Below are 21,375 nucleotides of genomic sequence, written 5' to 3'. Positions count from 1 at the left end.
CCAAAAGTAAGTTTAGTCTGACTAAACAAAATGGAAGAAACCATAATGTGTAATAGGTACACGTCAAGGTGCTGCAGCCAAGGAAGGGGCCTGTCTGCCAGAAGTGGTTTAGAGAAACAAATTTGGCGACAAGACATCAAGAGTGAGAAGTGTGTCTGAAAACAGGGAAACTAAATAAAGGTCTGTATGCGGAACAGCGCAATAGTTAAGCATTTATCCCAGGCTAAAAATCAAGAGTTCTCATACTCTCTGGGGAGGAACCTGGGCAGCTATTTGAGCATTAATGACTAAGGGTAAAGCATTCTTCATTCTGGCACAATAGCCCATTTCCTACTCACTCAACCTAGAGTAAACTTGTGCAAGTTTGCAAGACCCTGTTAAGTTCACAACATTCCTAATCAACATTCCAACTACCTCATCTTAAATATTAACAAACAATCAAGGATTATTAGATATTTAAAGAAAGTCTCCAACTTGAGGGGTGAGAGAAAGATAAACAGAAAATGTAACCACAGAAGAAACACAAAAACACCAGAGAAGTTTAATTAGTATGTTCATAGACATGACATTTATGAAACAAGAATAGTATATTCAGATGAAGAAACAGTCCAAAAATAGAAAGTAGGTCTTGAAATTAGAAATAAGAAATTGCCAAAATTATAAATTTACCTTAACTATTAAAAGATAAAGAAATTTTTAAGAAAATAAAAGAAATATGCAATTGTAATTTAATATTAAATTTATATATTCATTATATAATATAATATATACAGTATATTTAATTTAAAGAAAATAGAATACACTTATTGCAAGAGAAAAATACAAGAATTTGCAACTTTATATTATACAGTACTCATGTCAACAACCAGCTATCACATCCATTCATGCCTAACTTATCCAATACCGACATTTATTAAGAATTAAATATACGCCAAAACCGGTTTGGCTCAGTGGTAGAGCGTCGGTCTGCGGACTGAAAGGTCCCGAGTTCGATTCCAGTCGGGGGCATGAACATTGGTTTCGGGCACATCCCCGGTGGGGGGTGTGCAGGAGGCAGCTAGTCGATGTTTCTCTCTCATCGACATTTCTAGTTCTCTATCCATCTCTCCTCCTCTCTGTAAAAAATCAATAAAATATATATTTAAAAAAAAAAGAATTAAATATACTCATGGCGGCGGGACACTCTGGGTGCTGAGTGGCGCCTGGGAGCCGGCACTTCCTAGGGGGCGCTTGCTCGTCCTCGAGCCCATCCTGGCCAGGTGCCCGCCGGGCCCGAGGTCTGCCGACAAGGTGCTGCCTCGTGGCCCGCGGCCTCTGCTGCCTGTACGAACGGAGGCTCCACCATGGCCCAGCAGAGAGCCTTGCCGCAGAGCAAGGAGACGCTGCTGTAGTCCTACAACAAGCGGCTCAAGGACGACATCAAGTCCATCATGAACAACTTCTCCGAGATCATCGAGACCGCCAAAATTGAGGACGAGACGCAGGTGTCCCGGGCCACTCAAGGCGAGCAGGACAGTTACGAGATGCACGTACGCGCCGCCAACATCGTCCGAGCCTGTGAGTCCCAGATGAAGCTGGTGTCTGATCTCAAGCAGTTTCTCATCCTGAATGACTCCCGTAGGTGAACGAGGCCATCGACCAGCGCAACCAGCAGCTCCGGGCGCTGCAGGAGGAGTGCGACCGCAAGGTCACCACCCTGCGGGACGAGGTCTCCATCGACCTCTACGAGCTAGAGGAGTACTACTCGTCCAGGTACCAATAGGCTGCACCCGGACCGCGGCCCGCAGCCCTCAAGCTCCTGTGTTTCCAAACCCTGCCTGGTCCCGCAGCAGAGCCCGGGCCGGTGTCAGAGCGCACCTCCCGGGCAGAGCGTTGAGCGTTCAACCAACAGACACTTCCCGCCCACCGGGCCCTGGGCCCTGGGGCCAAACTCACAGAGCTTCCAGGCTTGGGAGGCCAGAGTCAGTGTTCCAGCCCAGGGTGTCCTGCCTCTCTTTGGACCTGCTGTCTGAGGCGGGACTAGTTCCTCATGGCCGCCCAGGCTCTGCCCAGGGTGCCACTGCTTACCCCCCGAGGTGATTCCATGTGGGCATCACCTGGCGCCCACGCTGTGCGGAAGGAGGAGGGGAAATCCCAAAGAGCGGCTCAGCCTTATCCCCAGAGCCAGAGTTCCCTCCATGCCAGGCCAGGCTGTGCGCAGGGATACAGCAGTGGGCGCAGCCCATCACCCAGCCCCCGTGGGGCCCTTTAGAATCCTGAAACCTGAGGCCTTTGAGAAATCCCAGTCCTCGTGTAACTTTGCGGGGGAACCGAGCCTGGGAGCCTTATCCTCCGTTCCCGTTAGCTTGTCCGCAGAGCTGTCCCTCCAGGGGCAGGTTCCCAATGCTCCTTGGGAGCCATGCAGGGGCCACGGAGGCCCAGAGCCAGCGTGCCCTGTGGTCTGGGGCTTGATTCCCGGCCTTGGGTTCAAGGTCACCGGCATGGTCCCGCCCAGTATCACTGGCCTGCTGGAGTGGTTCTAGACTTTTCCAGAGTGTCTGGGCCGCCTCTGGTCCCTGAGACCCTTCGGCTCAGCAGACTTGTGGAATTGTCTCCTAAGACACCGGCCTTCAGAGAAGGGTCCGGAGTGGGTCCCAGAGGGGGAGCTCAGACCCTGCTGGAGACATAGCCCGGTCACACTGGTTTGGTACAGTCCCTTCGTGTACCCATCATCCCCAAGGGCCAGGCTCTGGCCTGAGTGGCTACAGAGCAGCGATTCGGCCCTGCCTGCCTCTGGAGGGTGAGGCCAGGAGAAGCGGACCTGCCCAGGTCACTCGGTAGGGCCTGAGTGCCAGGCTCACCCACAGGAATCCTGGGCCTGCTCGGTGGCCCCTCGGCATCCCGAGTTCCTCCCTCATCCGTGATGCCCCGTGCGGGCTGTGTACCCTCCTTGCTTAGCCCCCGACATGCACCCACCTGAACCCCCAGTGCTCAGCCCCCTCCGCCCTCCGCAGCCCCGCTCGCCCACCTCGCTCCGCTGCTTTCCACTCATGATTTTCTGTTTGTCTGCCTCTCCCTCTGCTGTCCTTGGGCCACTGCTTTGTGACCAGGATGGTTTCTGAGACTGAACGCTGTGGGTGGAGCGAGGGAGCAGCCACAGGCAGGGCAGGACGGTCGGGAAAAGGGCCGTCAGCCCCCACACCCCGTGAGCTGTGCTCTCCCCCTGCACCCTCACCCGCTTCCACAGTGTGATAGAGAGGTGGGGTGCAGGACGAACACCAGGGCCTCTGTTCCTGTCACCGTCCAGGCTCTGCCCCAGCCAAGGGCAGACCCAGAAATAAGACGGGGTCTCTGCCTCAGGATTCTCGCCAAGTGTAGGAGCCGGAGCCACGGGCTCTTAATGCTGGCTGCCACTACTGGTGAAGTTGGCTGCGCCCCCGCACGTGATGGGGTGGCAGCAGGCGCTAGAACAGCCAAGTGACAGACAGGGCGGACACCTGCTAGATCAGCAGAGGGACCTGCTGGGGCCACACAGACCTGCATGGGCTGGTCCTGGACACATACCTCCCTTTGGGAAGCTGAAGGACCTTTCAGGGGGTCCCCATGTACCTCCCACTCAGCCAGGCCTGCTTGAACGAGTGCCCACCCAGAGGGGAGAGGCAGGTCTGGAGTCCTGTCTGTTTTCTTAACTCTGCTCCTGTGTCGCTTTCCCTCCCCGGAACCCCTCTGCCTGCTCCTGTCTCCTCCGGCTTCTGCTGGTGGAAAAGCTCCAGTCTCTGCCAAGCTAACGATCTGCCCCTGTACGAAGCTTACTGGAGGCTGCGACACAGACGCTGCTGATGGCCTCGTGGCCCCGCTGCGGGCCTCCCCAGAGCCCAGTGCTGGCCCCCTGCAGGCTGCCACTGCCCACTCCCACGCTAGCGGGCCTGGCCCCACAGAGCGTGCCTGCGCCTCTCCGCTCTCTCCACCAGCCCCTGGGATCTTAGGAACAAAGTCTGGCGCCCTGCTCGGCCTTGGCTTCTGCTGGGGAGCTGCTGTGGCCTCCTTGGGAACCCCGTCGGCCCAGAGACAGCTCACCCAGGAGTGTGGAGGGAGAGTAGTTCCCCCCATTTCCAGAGTGGCCCACTCTTCCTGGAGTCGCCTGCATTCACTACCTTCCGGGCTGCTGGGTGGAAGGAAGTCTAACAGCAGGCAGACAGGATGCTGGGACCCGAGCCTGCTGTTTAAAGTGGAGAGGGGGCTCTGCATGGACAGCCCTGGCCAAGTCCACACCAGACCCCCTGTGCAGCCACCATGCCGCCTTGCCCCGAGAGTCCCTGCAGAGCTGGGGGTGAGGGTGCTGTGGTTCACCAGAGCCCGTGGCAGGGCCTTCCTGGTTCTGCAGCACACGTTCTGGTGGTTCATCTTTTGGGCCAGACTGCTGAATAAAAACAGCACTGCCTGTGGGGGGAAGGGGGAGAATTAAATATACTAAAATGTTCATTATCAGCTCCTTACTCTGGATTGAGAAAACACAAATTTGCCGCATCCTATGACAATTGAAGGTTGAATGTAATATGCTATCCTATGCCAATATTGCATTGCTGATAAGGTTCCCTATTTCACTGGAGCTCTGTATTTTTAGATATGAATAAAAAAACAAGTCTTAATTTCTCATGTGTATAAATTTAGGTGATTTTAGACAAAAATAAAATATCCCAAATCTATTTTCTAGTTTTCTTTGAACATGTATCTAAAAAAAAAATATTTGGATATGTAATGAAATTACATCACGATAAAAATAAAAAATTTGCTCTGGCCGGTTTGCTCAATGGATAAAGCATTGGCCTGCAAACTGAAGGGTCCCAGGTTCAATTCCGGTCAAAGGCACATGCCCTGGCTCAATCCCCAGTAGGGGGTGTGCAGGAGGCAGCCAATCAATGGTTCTCTCTCATCATTGATATTTCTAGCTCTCCCTTTCCCTTCCTCTCTGAAACCAATAAGAATATTTTAATAATAAATAAATAAATGTTTTTAAAAGAATATAAGAGAAAGAGTCAAACCAGCAGGACTAATATTATAAGAGAAAAAGAAAACAAACTAAGTAAAGTACAGAAAATATAATGGAAGAAAATATAATGGAAGAAAATTTCCCAGAACTGAAAGCATCTACTAGTACAGGACACAAACAGAAAAAAAACCCTGTAAAATATTGTAACTAAAGATAAAGAAAAGATCCTAAATTTCCAAAAAAGGAAAAAAACGTGACCAAGATGGCTTTAGAATTGTTATCAGCAACACTAGCTGTCTATACTAATAAAGATTAATATGCTAATTAGGCCAGGAGACCTTCGGGAGACCTTCCGGACAAAGCCGGGGACTTGGCTGGCCTATAAATTGCCCCCAGAGGGCCCTCAGCCCCTTGCCCAGGCAGGTCCACACCCTGATCCAGGACCCCTTTCAGGGCAGACCAGCTGGCCCCCACCAGGCCCCTATACTAATAAAAGGGTAATATGCTAATTAGACCAGGATACCCTCCAGACATCCTTCCATGGTGGTGGGGCCAAGGAAGAGGTGGTTAGGAGTGATCAGTCCAGGAGGGGAGGCAGTTGGGGGTGATCAGGCTGGCAGGTGGGGCAGTTAGGGGTGAGCAGGTTGGCTCCCAGAGTGGTTAAGGCCAATCAAGGAAGCAGGTGAGTGGTTAGGAGCCAGTGGTCCAGGATTGTGAGAGGGATGTCCGACTGCCGATTTAGACCCAATACCACAGGAATTGGGCCTAAACCGGCAGTTGGATATCTCCTGAGGGGTCCCAGATTGGAGAGTGTGCAGGCAAGGCTGATGGACACCTCCCCCCACCTTGCATAAATTTTGTGCACTGGGCCACTAGTGAGATGGTAATTGACAAAGACCTTTAAGTTTCTGAAGGAGATATTTCTTGAATTTCAAATTCTTAGGGGAGAAATTTTTTTAACTCTTTCTACTGCATTATCATTATGTAAAAGAGCAGAATGAAAACATTTTCAGATATGGCGGGACTCATGAAGCTAAACTCCCACATATCCTTTTTTTTAAAAAAAGTTACTTGGAGATGTACTCAAACAAACTGAAGTAGAAAATACAAAATATCACCAAAATTGGATTGGCTCAGTGGATAGAGTGTCGGCCTGTGGACTGAAAGGTCCCGGGTTCGATTCTGGTCAAGGGCATGTACATTGGTTGCGGGAACATCCCCAGTGGGGGGGGTGTAGGAGGCGGCTGGTTGATGTTTCTCTCTCATCGATGTTTCTAGCTCTCTGTCCCTTTCCCTTCCTCTCTGTAAAATATCAATAAAATATATTTCTAAAAAAAGAAAAAAAAATGAAAATACAAAATATCCAGGAATCACTAAATCTAATTCAAGAGGTCCCAAGTCCTAGGCTAGATTGGAATGGAAGGATAGAAGTACTGGGAGAGAAATCTGGAAAAAAAGAAAAAGAAAAAAGAAGAATTTGACTGAATAGTTCAATACTGTAATAAAAAGCTTAGAAAATGTTGTTTTCTGGTATTCAACTTTTAGGTCCAACATATTAATAAGTTATATGAATGTTGACCGTAGCCTAACTTCTAAATGAAAAGAAAAAGGGGAATGAAAAGTATCCCACTCCTCACTCTGGCAACCACCCTTCTATTCTTGTCTCTCTGATTTGGGGAAATGAAAAAGTTCTAGAGATGATGATGGTGATGGTTGCAGATCGATGTGGATATACTTAATGCCATACAACTATGCACTTAAAATAGTTGAAAGAGTAAATTTTATGTTACAGTATGTATATTTTACAAGTAAAACTTTTTTATAAAAATATATTTTTATTGATTTCAGCGAGGAAAGAGAGGGAGAGAGAGAGAGAAATATCAATTATGAGAATCATTGATCAGCTGCCTCCTGCATGCCCCCTACTGGGGATCAAGCTCACAACCCAGGCATATGCCCTTGACTGGAATCGAACCCGGGACCCTTCAGTCCGCAGGTCAATGCTCTATCCACTGAGCGAAACCGACTAAGGCAAATAAAACTTTTTTTATCTTTTGTACTTGGAGGGCAATGTTTTAGACCACATGTGTCAAACACAAGGCCCACAGGCCAAATCTGTCCCGCCAGGCCTTGCAATGTGGCCCGCACCACGCTGTCATCACTGCACTCCGCTGCGTTTCCATCACAATGACAGTTTATGACTGTTCAGTAAACCATTCGGCCCGCGATTTAGGCTGGATTTTAGATTTTGGCCCCTTCTCTGATTGAGTTCGACACCCCTATTTTAGACTGAATTGTATTCCTTCAAAATTCCATGCCCTTTCCCAGAGAGCTTCCGAGTTGGTGAATACATGGCCTGTGAGGAAAGTGGTATGCCGGTCATGGGAGCTCTTTCCCCTATGTGTCTCCTCCATCTGGCCTTCCTAGTTATATTCTTTTGTAACAAACCAGTAATCTAGCAATTAATTTTTATTTGTGTTCTGTAAGCCATTATAGCAAATTAATTGGCTCCAAGAAGGGCACTGTAGAAACCTTTGATTTGTAGTCAGTTGTTCAGAAGTACAACCTGGACTTATGATTGGCATCCTGAGTTGGAAGAGACCATTGGAGCCTCCAATTGTAGCCAATTGGTCAGAAGCACCAGTAGCAACTTGCCCTTGAAACTGGCATCTGAAAAGAAAGGGAGGTACAATGCAGTGGGCCTGAACCCTTAATCTGTGGGATCTGATGCTATCTCCAGATAGTGTCAGAATTGAGTTGAATTTAAGACACTCAACTGGTGTCTGGAGAACTTCTCTTTGATGGTGTGGGAAAACCCACTTTTAGGTATATGGCCAAAAGAATTTAAAGCATATGCCCACACAACAATACAGAAAAAAAAAAAAGAAAAAAAAGGTATATGTGAATGTTATATATGTGAACAGCATTTTCTAAGCTTTCAAATAATGAAACTAAATAATGAACACATAACTTTAAATGAATTGCTCTCTTGCAAGAAAATAAAGAAGTTGTCCTCAAAGATTCTGACTTGTAAACAACAAATATTTATCTCTCACTGAGTTGGAATTTGACAGCTGGAAGAAGAGGCAGTCCGCTGTTGTGGCTGTGCTCTAGATACAAGTCAAGTTCAAGTCAGTTCTACATGTCTCACAGACAAGGACCCAGACTAAAGGAGCAATAGTCACCTGGTTATATTTTCTCATGGCGAAAAGCAAGCACACAAGAGGCTAAGGCACAAAAACTCATTTGAAGCCGCTGCTCAGTTGTGCCATAAACCCTATGTGCTCACATTGCATGAACCACAGCAAGTCCCATGGCCAGATCCAACATAATGTTGTGGGAAAGTATAGTCTTCTTATTGAATAGAGGGAGGGAATAAACAAGGGAAGGAAAAAACATGTCCTTACCTTTAAGAAAACTTTCTAAAAATTATGCACACCACTTTAGCTTATATCCCATGGTAAAAACTTTGTACATTCCTTGCCCAAGGGCAGATTGAAAAACTAGCCTTTATTGTGGATGGTCATGTACCCCGTTAAAATGAATAAGTTCTATTACTAAAATAAGAATAAAATGGCTATTGAGAAACAACTAGCAATCTCTGCCACAGCTTCTAAAAAATTACTAAAATTTAAAAACTTAATAGACACATTAGATACACCTGAAGAACAAATGAAGTGGAAGATATAGCTGAAGAAACTATCTGGAATGCAACATAGAGGGACAGAAAGATTGAAAAAGAGCCCTAGCTGGTTTGTCTCAGTGGACAGAGCATCAGCCAGTCCGGGTCCGATTCCGATCAAGGGCACATGCCTGGGTTGCAGACTTGATCCCAAGGAGGGAAAGTGCAGGAGGCAGCCAATCAATGATTCTGTCATCATTGATGTTTCTCTCTCTCTCTCTCTTCCTCTCCCTTTCTTTCTGAAATCAATAAAAAATGTATTTTAAAAAAAGAAGAAAAAAGAAATGGCCAGCCAGAGTTGCTCAATGGTTGAGTGTCAACATATAAACCAAGAGATCATGGTTCAGTTCCCAGTCTGGGCACATGTCTGAGTTGTGGGCTAGATTCCCAGTGAGGGTGTGCAGGAAGCAGTCGATCAATGTTTCTCTCTCCTCATTGATGTTTCTATCTCTCTCTCTCCCTTTCCTTTCCTCTCTGAAATCAATAAAAATATATTGGGGAGGGGGGGAGGGAAATGACAGAAAGAAAAGGCACTTTCCTAATTTAAATCTATTTAGAGTCCTAGAAAGAAAATTGAGAGAATGGAAGTAAACTTACATTCATACGTAATGGGTGAGGACTTTATCCAAACAATAAAAGATGTAAGTCCACACACAGATCAGGTATCACTAAGAGTACTACTCAGGATCAGTAAAAAGAAATTCAACCTTGATACATTGTAGTGAAATTAAGAACATAATCAACAGATATTTTTTTGACAACGCATCTTCAAATCGGTTATATATTAGTTTTCTAGGCCTACTGTAACAAAGTTCCACAAACTGGGTGGTTTAAAAAACAGAAATTTATTGTCTCACATTTTTGGAGGCTAGAGGTCCAATATCAAGGTGTCAGCAGGTCCATTCTCTCTCTGAATTGGTAGGGAAGAATTCTTCATTGCCTCTTGTTCTGTGATTTGCTAGCAATCCTCATCATTTCTTGGCTTGCCAGTGGCAGCACTTTAATCTCTGGTTTCATTATCACATGGCATTCTCAATTTGTGTGTCTATGTCTCTTTTCCTCTTATAAGGATACCAGTCACATTGAATTAAGAGCACACATTCTACATTATGAACCTAAGTTAACTAATTATGTATGCATTCACCCTATTTCAAAATAAGGTCTCATTCTTAGGTACTAGGGATTAAGGTTTTAACCTATCTTTTTGAGGGATACAATTCAACTCATAGAATCAGATAAATAAATAATCAGTTTACTTACAAAGCAACAGTAATTAGAATGACAGTAGACTTATTAAACATACGACAGAAGACAGAGACAGTAGAATAATATCTTCAAGTGCTGAGGGAAAATAAATGTCATCTTAGAGTTGTATACCCAGGAACACTATTTTATAAGATTAAGGACAAAATAAAGATATTCTCAAATTAACAAAAGCACAGGATTTATTATCAATTGATCTTCAGTAAAAGATAATCTAAAGACATTTCAGAAGAAAAATTATTCTAGAAAAAAGGTCTGAAAGACAGGAAGTTAGTGATTAAAGAAATTAGTGAACATATGGTGATATCTAAATATTCATTGTTTTTAACTTCCAAAAATGTACTGAAGAAAAAATAATAAGAAAAAATAATAATGTCCTATAACAAGGACATTTTATATTAAAATCTCTTCCAGCCCCCCCTTTTTCCTCTCTCCTCTTCTATTCCCGCTAAAATTCAGTGGGAAAAATATTTTTCAGTGAGAATTAACAACAAAAAAATAATAAAGTTAATGTCCTAGCAAATGTCAGTGTCCTGCCCGTATTTCTTCAATTTCCCCACTTCAACATGCTCTAGGGAAGTCTCACTCCCAGGTCTTGCATTTATTTGCCTGATGGCTTTTTTCTTAAGTCTCTGCCTAAGGCAGGCCATTGGGAAATTGGTCCCTGCAGGAGCAGCCCTCAATCAACGACTGATAAAATTCAACAGGTAAATATTCAGGGTTCCCTGCCCTCTGAGCAGGATAACTCTGAAATACATGTTTTACACTAATTCCCTGAAATCTTTCCTCTCTGAAATCAATAAAAATATATTGATTTGATTTTTGATTCCCTGAATTGTCCAACAGTATAAAGCAGTATAAAGGGTGTGTTTTAGGCAACTGGCTTGATAACACACCCTTTCATTGTCTGCTTTCTTTCCCTGTCTCACTACTCTACTATTGGGTCGGCAACTAGGTAATTGCGGGTTTCACACATATATGGCTTCAGTTGAAATTTTTAGGTTTGCAGACGTAGTACAAATGTAAAACACATTTTTGTTATTTGATAGTTGGCTATTCAGCTGTTAATCAGTTTTTTTATCTGTTTTGTAGTTTTCATTTGGCGTTCGTTGAAAAATGGAAAATCAAAAGGAACATTTTCGTCATATTTTGCTTTTTTATTTCCGCAAAGGGAAAAACGCATCGCAAGCTCATAAAAAGTTATGTGCTGTTTATGGTGACGAAGCCTTAAAAGAACGGCAGTGTCAAAATTGGTTTGCCAAATTTCGTTCTGGTGATTTTTCACTTAAAGATGAAAAACGCTCTGGTCGTCCAGTTGAAGTTGATGACGCCCTAATCAAAGCAATAATCAATTCGGACTGTCACAGTACAACACGTGAGATTGCAGAGAAGCTTCATGTATCACATACATGCATTGAAAATCACTTAAAACAACTTGGCTATGTTCAAAAACTCGATACATGGGTTCCTCACGAACTGAAAGAATCACAGTTAACGCAACGCATTAGCAGCTGTGATTTGCTAAAGAAACGTAATGAAAATTATCCATTTTTAAAACGACTGATAACTGGCGATGAAAAATGGGTTGTTTACAACAATATCAAGCGGAAAAGATCGTGGAGCAGGCCAGGTGAACCAACTCAAACAACATCAAAAGCTGATATTCATCAAAAGAAGGTTTTGTTATCAGTTTGGTGGGATTACAAAGGAATTGTCTACTTTGAACTCTTACCACCCAACCGAACGATCAATTCTGATGTCTACATTGAACAACTAACGAAATTAAACAATGCAGTTGAAGAAAAGCGGCCCGAATTGACAAATCAAAAAGGTGTTGTATTCCATCATGACAATGCAAGGCCACACACATCTTTGGTCACTCGGCAAAAATTAATGGAGCTTGGTTGGAATGTTTTGCCACATCCACCATATAGTCCTGACCTTGCACCATCTGATTACTTTTTGTTTCGATCTTTACAAAACTCCTTGAATGGTAAAAATTTCAATAATGATGATGATGTCAAATCGTACCTGATTCAGTTTTTTGCTAATAAAAAACAGAAGTTTTTTGAACGTGGGATTATGATGCTGCCTGAAAGATGGCAAAAGGTCATTGATCAAAATGGGCAATACATTACAGAATAAAGTTATTTAGTTCCATGAAAAAATTGTCTTTGATTTTCTTTAAAAAATCCGCAATTACTTAGCTGCCGACCCAATAGTATTTCCTGGGATTACATACCAAATAAATGACTTGTACTTGAATCCTGTCTCATGGCTTGCTTCTGGTAGAAACCATTTCCATGTCCACAAGGAAATGTCAGATATGCAATTAGATATGAATCTGGAATTCGGAGGAGAGGTTCAGACAATTGATGAATCATTGGCAAAGGTGGTATTTGTTCTGGATATCTATTTCAGCAAGAAACTTTACCTCAAAATTTAGTGGCTGAAAACAACTGTAACTTCTACAGCTCACAATTTTGTGGGTTGGAAATTTGAGTCTTTTCCACGTGGCATTACCTACGATCACTCACTCCATGGTATTCAGCTGCAAGATGAGCTAGAATCTGGCACATCATGTATGAGCCAAGATGAGAACACCAACGGTGTGAATGGGGATGAAGTTCAAGCACTAAAACTTCCAATGCTGAAAAATCTGTGAGCTGAGGAACAACCAGCAGCAGACATTGAGGACTATGTCATATACTGTTGATAAATTATATGCTGTTGATAAATCATTAAGATGAGAATTAAAAATTGACATTGGATTTAGTAATATAAAAATCACTGGGGACGAGGAGAGGAGGGGAGAGGAGGGGAGAGAAGGAGAGAGGAGGGGAAAAGAGGGGAGGGGAGGGAGGGGAGAGGAGCGGGAGGGGAGAGGAGGGGGGGGAGAGGAAGGGAGGGGAGGAGAGAGGAAGGGAGGGGAGGATATAAAATTAAAAAAAAAATCACTGGGGACCTTGACAAAAGGTTGAGTCAAAAGTTAATTGATTGGTTAGAAAGAATGGGTGTATTTATAAGTTGTATCAGTAATTCTTTAGAGAATTTCTGTTATAAACAGAAGTGGGAAAATTCTGCAGGTACTGGTGGGGAAAGTGAGGTCAACGTTTTGTTCCCATGAAACTTTCTCCTATATCCAAATTCCATTTGACATGATCTATTTCTGGTCATTTCTGGCTTGGGACTTGTGAGTGAAGGAGGCATACTGGCTGGCATAATAGTTTGGGATCCTCCTTTATTACCTATTTTATTTGCAAAATGGAAGATAACTAAACTTGCTTTAAGTATCTACTAAATCATTTTAAATCCAAAATTGCAGGGAGGACTATAAGAATGGTTTTTAGTTATTATATAGCTGTACACAATATTTTCTACCGTGTTTCCCTGAAAATAAAACATCCTCCGAAAATAAGACCTACTTACAGGTTTTCTTCTGAGTGAAATATAAGACATCTCCCCGAAAATAAGCCCCTCCTCCCCCCCCCCAGGCTCTGTCTCAGAATGAAAATTAATTTACAGTAAACTGGTCGCTAGGGCCGCCCCAACTGGCGTCTAGCAACCAGTGACGTTATGCAGAGTCCTGATGTCACTGCTGTGTGGAGGCGGAGCGGAGGTCGGAGTGAGCCTTGAGCTCGGGGCGGGAGAGAGGAGGAGTCTTTCGCAGATGCATGTAGAACAGGAGGATTAGAGCGGACAGGACTCGGCGAAGGTGCTGAGTGCTGGTCTGACTCTGGTGACACTACCTGATGCTCCCGGCTGCCCTCATGATGACTGAAGGTTCTCAGTCAGTGGCAGACCTTGCTCCAGCCCAGATCCAGGCCCCAGCAAGCCCAGTGACAGTGCCCAGGCAGATCCCAGGGGGTAAATGTCTGATAAAGGGGTAGGGGGGGACGTCTGGTGAAGGTGTTCAGTGGCACAGGGGTGGGGGGAGGGGATCACTTAAAATGACACAGGAGGGTCAGAGGGAGCATTCAAAATGACACGGAAGGATCAAAAGGGGTTACTGAAATGGTAATCCCCCCTCTGATTCTCCTGTGCCATTTTGATTCCCCCTCTAATTCCTCCTGTGTCATTTTAAGTGATCCTCCTCCCCACACCTTGATACCCCAATTCCTTTTTTTTTACCCCTAGAAATGAGCGCAAAAAGAAAAAGCTACTCCGTGGTGTACAAGAAAGGAATAGTGGAAGACTCTTGGGGCCAAAATCTTACTGCTTTCTGCAAAGAGAAGATGTTGAGTATCTGATTGGTCCGAAAATGGCGAGCAGAGTATGGTAACCTCATTGAACAAGTGGACAAGGGAAATGCTAAAAAGCACAAGTGTGGATCAGGTCGGCAACCATTATTTTCCGAACAGGAAGACGTGATCTGTGAATGGGTTGTTGACAGGAGAGCAAAGGCTTTGGTTGTGAATAGGGCTCTGATTAAAGAATTTGCCTTTGCAATGGCACCACAGTTTGACATAGCCCACGAAGACTTCAAAGCATCACAACACTGGCTGGATAATTTCCTTCAGCGAAGTGAACTGTCTTTAAGAAGATCTACAACATTGTTTAGGTTGGAAGATACTCAAGTTATTAAGTGAGCACTTGCATTCAAGTTTTTTATTGATGATGCTGACTTCTCTAAATGCAATCTTTCCAACATGATTGCTATGGCTGAAACTGCAGTGTTTATGGGCCAATCATCTCAAACAACAATTGAATAGCAGGGTGCCTCCTCAGTGTACATTCCCTCCACTGCTTATGAAAGTGCATGTGTTTACTGTATTTTGGCAATTCATCTGGATGGCACTAAAATCCCACCTTTAATCATTTCTAAGGGCAAGAAGAAAAAGGTTGAACGGGTTTTGGGCATTTTTATTCTTGAAACTGAAAAAGCCTGGGTCACACAAGCAGTTATAAGGAAGTGGGTCGATTTAATGCTGCCGCTTGTTATGCGAGGGAGCCAAAGAAGTCTGCTAGTCTGGGATGCAGCCAGCACTCACTGTGCTAAAGACATGAAGACATTTCTTCACGAAAGAAAAATAGATTAGATAATGATTCCTGCAGGAATGACAGCCTATCTCCAGACTCTTTTTTTTTTTATTTATTTTTTTTTATTTTTATTTTTTTATTTTTTTTTTTATAAGTTTTTATTGTTCATATTATTACAAATGTTCCTTTTTCCCCACCCCCACCATTGCTCTCCTCCACCAGGTTCCCACCCCACCCTCTGCCCTTTCCCCTCTCCCCATTGTCCTCATCCATAGGTGCACAGTTTATGTTCAGTCTCTTCCCACGCCCCCCTCTCCCCTTTTCCCCAAGAATCGTCAGTTCACTCCCCTTCCATACCTCTGATTCTATTATATTCAATAGTTAATATTGTTCATCAGATTTTTTTAATTTCCTTGGTTTTTAGATTCACTTGTTGATAGTTACGTATTTGTTGTTCATAATTTTTATCTTTGTTTACTTTCTCTTCTGATAGAACCCCCTTCAGCAATTCATATAAATCTGGTTTGGCGGTGATGAACTCCTTTAGCTTTTTTTTATTAGTGAAGCTCTTTATCTGGCCTTCGATTCTGAGTGATAGCTTAGCTGGGTAGATTATTTTTGGCTGTAGGTTCTTGCTATTCATCACCTTGAATATTTCTTGCCATTCCCTTCTGGCCTGCATGGTTTCTGTTGAGAAGTCAGCTGACAATCGTATAGGTGCTCCTTTATAGATTACTACCTTCTTTGCTCTTGCTTCTTTTAATATTCTCTCTTTGTCTTTTGCTCTTGGAATTTTAATAATGATGTGTCTCGGTGTGGTCCTCTTTGGATTCCTTTTGTTTGGAGTTCTGTGCGCTTCCTGGACTTGTAAGTCTAATTCTTTCCCCAGGTGGGGGAAGTTTTCTGTCACTATTTCTTTCAGTATGTTTTCGATATCTTGCTCTCTCTCATCTTCTGGGACCCCAATAATTCTGATGTTGGTTCGCTTGAAGTTGTCCCAGAGGTTTCTTACATTATCTTCAATTTTCTGGATTCTCTTGCCTTCTAGCTTCTGTTGAGGAGTGTCTTCTGGCTTTTTATGTTCCAAATCTTTGACTTGATTCTTGTGATCTTCCCTTCTGTTTTTAGGACTCCGTAAAATATTTTTTATTTCAGACAATGTATTCTTTATTTCTTGTTGATCCCTTATTAATTCTAGTTGATCTCTTTTCATATCCTCATAGGCCTTATCCATCTTTTCTAGGAAATTCTTGAAAAACCTTATAAGCGTAGATTTGAACTCTATATCCAGACGCTTTTTGTCCTCCATTTCTTTAGTTTGTGATCTATTTTGTTGTCGCATTTCGCAGTTACAGATGGGGTGGGGTTTCAGGGTGGAGCCTGCAGCTTTGGCTTCCGTCAGCCCCGCCCTATGCGGGTCCTTCAGTGCTCGCTGCTGCCGGGGCCTCTGAGAGAAAGGTGCCCTTGATTTTCGCCTGCTGCCAAACAGTCTGTGCTCTCCCCCAATGAGCCCGGTATTGGGGTTCAGTTCAGTTGGAAGTGGAGTTGGAGGTGGCGTTCAGAGCAGTCTGGAGCCCCTGTCTCCTTCCCGTCAGGGCAATCCCGCGGCCCAGCCGACCGTCCCTTCTCTGTGCGCAGTGTGCGCGCCTCCGGGACCTCCTTTCGCTGCTTCCCTGGGTTCCGCTTTAGAGCCCGGCTCCCTATGGCTGAGCCTGAGTCCCCGGGGTCTGGCTTAAAACTGGGGTTCAGAGCAGTTGGGGGCCCAGCACAGTCGGAGTTTTATCTCCTTTCCGCTAGGGAACGCCCGCCAGGCACTCGGCCTCCCTCCTCTCTGGCTCTGTCCTCTCCGCGCGCCGCGTCTCCGCGTCTCCGCGTCTCCGTACCTTGGCTTTTCCAGCTCCTCCGCGCCTCCTTCTGGTTTTCTCCTTGCTTCTCACTGTAGAATTTCCAGTCAGTCAACCTTCCTGTAGTTCTGGGCAATGTCCGTTTTATATTTTAGTTGTATTTTATTGAAATTGTTGTGTGCGGCTGCGGCTAGGTGTTCACCTGGGCGCAGCCATCTTGGATCCTGTATCTCCAGACTCTTGATATTGCAATAAACAAGCCATTCAAAGATAATTTGTGCATGGAAATTAATGACTACATTGAAAATAAAATGGAGAGAAATCAGCGCAGAAATTTTGTGAAACCTAAACTGCAAGAAGTTGTGACTTGGGTGAAGAATTCATGGGAGAAAAATCACTGACAGTTGCATTGCAAATGCACTGCGAGCAGGCTACCTTGACAAGAAATATTCATCTAAAGACAGTGCTATTGCTAAACATGAGAGATTTGGTCCACTGATTCTGAAAGAAATGGAGTCACAAGAAATTCACCAGGAAATTCAGGAATTGGATTGTTATGATGATGTTCCAAAAGATGATGACATGATTGTCATTGAATAAATGAGTAAATTATTGATACTGTAGGATTCACAGTTTGTCTGGTTTGTGTTGACAACTACTGTACTACAGTACTGTATACAGGTAATAAATTTCCTTTATTTTCATTTAACAATAAATGTGTACCGTATTCTTCTTCATGGAAAAATAAGACATCCCCTGAAAGTAAGACCTAGCACATCTTTGGGAGCAAAAATTAATATAAGACACTGTCTTATTTTCGAGGAAAGAGGGTAATTGACCCTTTGAAGTTTTTTTACACCTGATAATTGTCCATATTGTGTAGATTAAATAGAATTAGCCACAGTAAGGTTTATAGTTGTAGTTTATGTCAAATTCTATGACCACAAATATTGGAAAGCAGGCCAAATATTGAATTCGACTCAGTGGATAGAGCGGCGCCTGAGGACTAAAGGGTTCCGGTTCAATTCCAGTCAAGGGCACATGCCAATCAATGATTCTCTCTCATCATTGATGTTTCTATCTCTCCTAACCCTAACCCTAACCCTAACCCTCTCTGAAATCAATAAAAAAATATTTTTTAAAATACTGGAAAGCAGTGTAGGTCACAGGTCCATATTATAACCTAACCTCTCCATGCTGTAATTTCTTTGTCTAAAATGCAGATAATAATAGTAACCATCTCATAAAGTTACTGAAAGAATTAAATAAGAAAAATACATGTGAAGTGCTTAAATTAGTAAGCACTTACTATGTAGTGAGTACTTGAGAAGGTTACCTACTACTATTTTTGAACAGAGAATCAGTTAGGAATGCTTTCAAGTGTAAGAGAATACCTAATTTACAGTGGTGTAAATAAGAAAGGTTTGTTTCTCCTGTGTGGGAGGCACCTTGGAGATAGGTGGTTGCTAAAATTGGTTCATTTTAACAATGCGAGGGCTTGGCCTCTTTTCAGTTCCATTGGACTTTCCACAGTGATTCAACACTACCAATCATCACATTGTCAAAGGCATTCAAAGGTAGAAAGCATGGTCCAGGAAGGGCAGAGAGTTTCTCCTCCTGTGCCATTCTCTTATTAGAGAGGACCCACCACTCCGTGTCTTGTGTTTTCTTTTTCTTTCTTTTTTTGTTTTATATATATATATATATATATATATATATATATATATATATATATATATTAATAAATTCATTTTAGCACTTTTTTATTGATTTTTTTACAGAGAGGAAGGGAGAGAGATAGAGAGCTATTAATAGAAATGTAGATGAGAGAGAAACATCGACCAGCTGCCTCTTGCACACCCCCTACTGGGGATGTGCCCGCAACCAACGTACATGCCCCTGACCAGAATTCAACCTGGGACCTTTCAGTCCACAGACCGACGCTCTACCCCTGAGCCAAACCGGTTTCGGCTGTTTTTAATATATTTTATTGATTGTTTTTACAGAGAGGAAGAAAGAGGGATAGAGAGTTAGAAACATTGATGAGAGAGAATCATCGATCAGCTGCCTCTTGCACACCTCCTACTGGGGATGTGCCCGTAACCAAGGTACATGCCCTTGACCAGAATCGAACCCGGGACCTTTCAGTCTGCAGGCTGACACTCTAGCCACTGAGTCAAACCGGTTTTGGTGTGTTTTATTTTTCAAGATTGTCTTAATTTGAAAAAGCCCTCAGCCAAGAACTGGAGGTGCTGGTAGTAGGAAATCAGGATGTCCGAAGGGCACTATGTGATTCTGTGAAATGGTGTGGGCGAAGCACCTGCTACAGCTGCTATGAGGCATCTGAAACACTACATGTTCAGAAACAAACTTCTGAATTCTATCCTCAGGTCGGCTCTTCACACAGCTTCCCCATATCAGTAGACATCCTTCCAGTTGCTCAGACCAAAAGTTACAGCCCTCCTATTTCCTCTCTTACACCTTATACTCTTTAGTTATTAAATCCTGTCAGCTCTACCTTCAGACTAAGTAGAGAATCAACCGCTCTCATCACCCCTGTCATTATATTAAAACAATTCCTCATCATTTCTTGCCTGGATTATTTCAGTAGTTTCCTAACTGGTCTCTGTGCTATCTTCTCCATCCTGCCATCCTTTAAAAAAAAAAAACAAAAAAAAACCAACAACCAGATCACCTCTGACCTATTTTCACTGACGATAATTAAAGGTGAACTTATTAACCTGCTATAGGCCCGGTGCACAAAATTCGTGCTTGGTAGTATTAACATGTAACTATACTTTGTTTGTTTGTTTGTTTCAAAGTCTCAGCCAGGGATGCGCCTGGCTTTGGTTATTGGTGAGAAAAGTAGTTGATGTAACATTCAAATTATTTTTTCAGATACCACCTTGTCTTATTTGATATCACCTACTCCCAAATGTTATTTGAAATTTCCATTTGCAACCACTTCCTCCTAGTGCCCACTCCCAATTGCTTTCTAAGTCAATAGTTACTGTTCTTTCCAGTTGTCATTTAAACCTAATTATCGCCGAGACCGGTTTGGCTCAATGGATAGAGCATCGGCTTGGGGACTGAAAGGTCCCGGGTTCGATTCCGGTCAAGGGCATGTACCTTGGTTGCGGGTATATCCCCAGTAGGGGGTGTGCAAGAGGCAGCTGGTTGATGATTCTCTCTCTCATCGATGTTTCTAGCTCTCTATCTCTCTCCCTTCCTCTCTGTACAAAATAATAAAATATATTTTAAAAAATAATAATAAAAAAAATAAATAAACCCAATTATCTTTGTCAACCACCATTCCTAATAGGCCCAACTTTCAAACTACAAGACATTTAAGAAGATTTTTTGTTTTGTTTTGTTTTGTTTTGTTTTGTTTTTTACAAAAGAAATGTTCTCTTACTTTTGGTTCAAACATCTTGCTTTTATTTTAAATGATAGATAGCTTCCTGACCATATTAGATTGTGTTGAATAAGAATCCAGTGACCACACTATTCAGCAAAATGAGGGGGAAAGACACACAACAACAACAACAACAAAAGTAATGTGACTCTGGCCGGGACCGGTTTGGCTCAATGGATAGAGCGTCGGCTTGGGGACTGAAAGGTCCCGGGTTCGATTCCGGTCAAGGGCATGTACCTTGGTTGCGGGCATATCTCCAGTAGGGGGTGTGCAAGAGGCAGCTGATCGATGACTCTCTCTCATCGATGTTTCTAACTCTCTATCTCTCTCCCTTCCTCTCTGTAGAAAATCAATAAAATATATTTAAAAAAAAAAAAAAAAAAAAAAAAAAGTAATGTGACTCTGGAAAGAAAGACTTAATTACTACTATATCACTGGAAAGTGTAGGTGAGATAATATGAAGACAGTTCTCAGTTCTCACTAATATGACATGTAAGTCAACAGAAAGGAGGCAAAAGTTTCTAAGTTATCACCAATATATATAGATACATAGATCTTTTTATTATAATCCTCCCAGATTTTGTACTTCACACTTAATATTGTAAAACCATACTATAATTCTTGTAATGCTAACAATTATAAGAAAAAGTATTCATAACAAGTAAAATATTTTTATATTTTATATATTACCAGAGGCCCAGTGCACAAAATTTGTGCATGGAGGGGGGTCCTTCAGCCCAGCCTGTACCTTCTCCACTGAGTCACAATGGTTGGGCTGCTTTGGTATTTTTAGCTACTGGTTTCTAGTCTACTGTCTCCTAGGAGTCCAATACAGACACTAGTACTTACATTATCATATGTAAAAGGTAAAAGAAAAGAGGATTACATCCCTTTATATTAAGAAGTTTTCCAGAAGTTCCATAAAACACTCCTACTTATATCTTACTAGAGTCCTGATGTACAAAATTCCTGCAAGGGGTTTGGCCATTGCAGCCCCTCACAGTCTCGGCTGGTCTTGCAGCCCCGGCCTGCTCTTGTAGCCCTGGCTTCATCCAGAAGGTCATCAGGATGGTGTACTACTGTTCGGTCTAATTAGCATATTAACTCTTTATTTTATAGGATTAGCCAGGACTTGGTCAACTGTTCAGATATAGATATAAGGAAAGTTGGGAAATACAGTCTCTTATCTGAGTGGCTTAAACTGGGATTCTGCTCATGAAAG

The 21,375-nt window shown here is 43.3% G+C and overlaps 1 protein-coding gene and 1 pseudogene across 1 annotated transcript; both read left to right on the top strand.

The window, feature by feature from the left end:
* Nucleotides 1-81: 81 nt before the first annotated feature.
* On the top strand, nt 82-4,444 carry LOC123653148. The gene is given in 3 exon segments (XM_045587775.1): nt 82-92; nt 2,495-3,800; nt 3,802-4,444. Coding segments are annotated over 2 exon segments (861 nt in total). The 5' UTR covers nt 82-92; nt 2,495-3,582.
* Nucleotides 1,173-2,362, top strand: LOC118730071 (annotated as a pseudogene).
* Nucleotides 4,445-21,375: the final 16,931 nt, after the last annotated feature.

This window comes from Pipistrellus kuhlii, unplaced genomic scaffold (genome assembly GCF_014108245.1).
Source record: "Pipistrellus kuhlii isolate mPipKuh1 unplaced genomic scaffold, mPipKuh1.p scaffold_m20_p_3, whole genome shotgun sequence".
Lineage (NCBI taxonomy): Eukaryota > Metazoa > Chordata > Mammalia > Chiroptera > Vespertilionidae > Pipistrellus > Pipistrellus kuhlii.
Note: the sequence above shows the minus strand (reverse complement) of the source record. Positions and strands in the feature narration are given on the sequence as shown.